The sequence below is a fragment of the Diuraphis noxia genome, unplaced genomic scaffold (assembly GCF_037042655.1).
Source record: "Diuraphis noxia isolate RWA-SAM2 unplaced genomic scaffold, SU_Dnox_SAM2 contig0003, whole genome shotgun sequence".
In the NCBI taxonomy this organism is placed as follows: domain Eukaryota; kingdom Metazoa; phylum Arthropoda; class Insecta; order Hemiptera; family Aphididae; genus Diuraphis; species Diuraphis noxia.
Window position 1 is genome coordinate 6,491,171 of NW_028301713.1, and position 3,458 is coordinate 6,494,628.

Here is a 3,458-nt window from a genome sequence, read left to right on the forward strand (position 1 = left end):
AATACCTATCACTGGCAATTCCAAATTGGAATTTCCAATACAATATTAATAATGCATATAGGTTCTATATTATTATTGAAAATATAATACCATTACAGATAATTTTATATTAATTTATAACTCAAAAAACAAAGCTTTACAGTCAATCTATAGCATTTTGGACCTTTGATTATTTACAATAAATAATAATTATAATATTATTTAAATTTATGCGGGAAATGTTAATATATTATCATATTATGCATAATATTATGGCTAAATAATCGTATAAGTCTGGTAACACTGCATTGCAACCAATGTAGCCGTATTTTAGCCAAATCCTATTCTAAAATCGCCATACCTGTCGCCACCCGCCAAAAAAAATTATTATGCGCCAGCCACATAAACAAAGTAGCCACTTTGGCGATAAATCGCCATACCTGGCAACCCTGGCCGGTAGGGCGACAGCGTCGCTCGCGTCGTTGTCGAGCGAGGTGGGTCGAGGTCGATTTAGAAAAGAACATAAATATAATTACAAAGAAGTCGTATACAGAAACATAACAAAAGAATAAATAACGAATACAAAACAAAAGTATAAAAAGGCACGCGTCGTGCGCTGAGCAAGTGGTGATAAGGTCGCGGTATCGCCACAACGTCATCAACATCAACATCACTGGTTATCAGGTCGTACACGCGAATTATTATTTTGTTATTGTTTGGTCGTCGATTTATTATTCGACGTTGTAATTGTGTATTATTTTTTTGTGTATTTCATCGTTTTTCCGCCGATCGACTTGTGATCCTGTGCCCCCTTTTTACTAACCCTAGAATATAAGAGTACTTATTTGCAGAACCGACGCAATAAATTTATATATATATTATCAGTCGTCAAATTCTAGTTTTATATTTGTGTTAGGGTGCCATCGCTCATCATTGTTAATTATCTTATTATTATAGGAGTAATCCAGCCTCCTCATCCTTATTAGCCTATTTTTTATCTCTTTATACAGTCCACTCTCTACCAGGTTACAGGATCGACAAGACAATCGAACGCACGGCGGGTTGCGTGTTGTCACCCGTTCGCACACACACGCGTACGCGTATTCCGCCGTGTCGGGCTTTCCTTGTGCAGCCCCTAACGCACAGTAATTACATATATTAAATACTGGACATAAAGCTAATAATTTCGAAGTAATTAATGTTTTGATAAGTGTTGAGAAGTAAAGCTAGAACATTATTTTAGTCTGTGCTTAGTCTGTGCTTAGTATCTACTTATTTTATTAATGGTTGGTTATACTTATTTATAAACATCCAAGCTCTATAGTATAGGTACCTAGTTATTATGTATTGAGTTACTTTATAACCATTTTTCACATTACAATTTTAAAAGTCTAATATTATTAATAAATATTTGAATTTATAATATAAATAACTTTTTGGTTTCTAGTACACTAAACATAAATTACAGATGAGTGGTAAGGGCAAGTCAAGCTGTAGCTAAAAATATGATTGCTGCAAAAATCAAAGGATCAATAGTCAATATATCCTCAACCATATCTGAAGTTATTACTTATTGATAATAATTTGTACTATTTAAATTTTACATTACCTATAATAATTATACAGTTGCTACTTGTAAAAACCAAGTAGTCAGTTCAGAAAACATTTTGTTTTCTTGACATTTTTCATCAAATACATTATGGCTACAAATAAAAAAATATAATTTTTACTTTTTAGAGAGCCATACCAGAACATGTTTCATATTGTGCATCTAAAGGAGAAGTGAACCAAATTACAAAGACAATGGCTATAGAATTAGGACCGCTTGGCATAAGGACAAACTATGTTAATCCTACTGTTGTATCAACGAATATGGGATTAAAAGCATGGTCGGATCCGAATAAATCAGAACCGATTATGAAGAGAATACTATTAGGGAGATTTGCACGTTAGCGAAAATATTTACGTGCCTATTTGTTCACAAATGTGACATTTTGTGTCATTATTATTAAGGACTACCTATATTGTTATTGTTGTATGCAGGAGGTATATATTATAATATAAACTAATTGATAATTTATTTTCCAGAACCTAATGATATTGCAGATGCAGTGATATTTTTATTGAGCGACTATTCAACAATGATAAATGGTGTGAATCTATATATAGACGGCGGTTTTATGACTGGATAAGAATTTCGATACTTCCTTTGATGTCGAGAGTATTAAAATAATCATTATATAATATACAATTATACAGTAAAATTTAAATTAATTGTAATAATATTACCTTTGTGCGTTTTATTTTAATCATGCATTTAAATTTTCTCTGTAAGTCTTGAATCTTTTAAAATCATACAACTGTTGTTCTTATTATAGCATCCTGTTACACAAACTAGCCAATCTACACAATTTTTTTGAACATATTGCAAATCAACAACTATCAGTTTATTTAATTTTTTAAATTAAATTAATTATTATTTTTTTTGTTTCAAAATCTTATAAGGTACTAAAGTAGGTAATTTCATCGCAAAATAATGTGTCAAAATATGGTTACTGTTTTATTATGATATGAACAACTTATTACTAGAATTATACTTTAATAAATAGTTATAAATATTGTAATCAGGACTCAGAATAACATGTTTATACAATCAATATTTTAGCGACCGGAACCACTATCTCTTACAAACTACAAAACAATATAGGTAATTAATAAATCTAGATAATTTAATATTGTAATGATGGTGTGTCTTTTTTATTTTAATAACATATAACAATTATTTACCTGTACTTTTTATTTTTGTCGTTCATTATACTTCTAATTATTATGTGACTGCATACGATCTGTATCCTAGCTGTTCTTCATTTGTTCTTAACCCAATAGTACCTAGATAACTTATCAACTATAAATATATTATATAATTAAATTCATTTTATAGTACCTCTTTCTTTATTTGAAAATCAAAAAATCAAAATCATAAATAGTTTGAATTAGCACTTTATCTTTTGCCAATGACCTTTTTTCTCATTTGTTTGAGACAAATATGCAAACTCTATCACTCTGTTTTGCATTTAAAACTTTCAGAATTGTGGTACCTTAATACAAAAAAGCGGTAAAGTAGGTATCGCTCTGCTGTACATTAGGTGGTGGGGTGGACCTCTGACTAGGGTAGGTTAGATTTGAATGCAATGATAGGTATCATTGTATACGAAAAACGATTCTGAACGGAGATGATTTGTCAGTCTAGGATATATTATATTTAAATATTGTCATATATTCTATTTTGAAACAAATATTTTATTTTTCAATTAGAAAGCATTTTGCATAAGGCATGGTTAATCAATTTTTCCAAAAACATTGCATGTAGTTATCATAATTCATAATACCTTATATTATCATAGATATACATATACCTGGTTTGAGGATAAATCGTTATTATTACGCGATTTCATAAAAATTTAAAACTCAAACGCTCA

At 30.0% G+C, this 3,458-nt stretch overlaps 1 protein-coding gene across 1 annotated transcript; it reads left to right on the plus strand.

Moving 5' to 3' along the window:
* The first annotated feature begins 301 nt into the window (after nucleotides 1-301).
* On the plus strand, nucleotides 302-2,760 carry LOC107171003 (L-xylulose reductase-like). Its single transcript, XM_089223025.1, has 2 exons — nucleotides 302-1,541; nucleotides 1,717-2,760. The coding sequence occupies exons 1-2, from the start codon at nucleotides 1,485-1,487 to the stop codon at nucleotides 1,930-1,932; spliced, it is 273 nt and encodes a 90-aa protein (XP_089079151.1). The 5' UTR covers nucleotides 302-1,484; the 3' UTR covers nucleotides 1,933-2,760.
* The last annotated feature ends 698 nt before the right edge of the window (nucleotides 2,761-3,458 follow it).

Bases quoted from the DNA above. Each gene is read 5' to 3' on its own strand.
- LOC107171003 (XM_089223025.1), top strand. From the start codon at position 1,485: ATGATTGCTGCAAAAATCAAAGGATCAATAGTCAATATATCCTCAACC. The intron at 1,542-1,716 runs GTTATTACTTAT...TTTACTTTTTAG, and splicing joins TATCCTCAACCATATCTGAA to AGAGCCATACCAGAACATGT.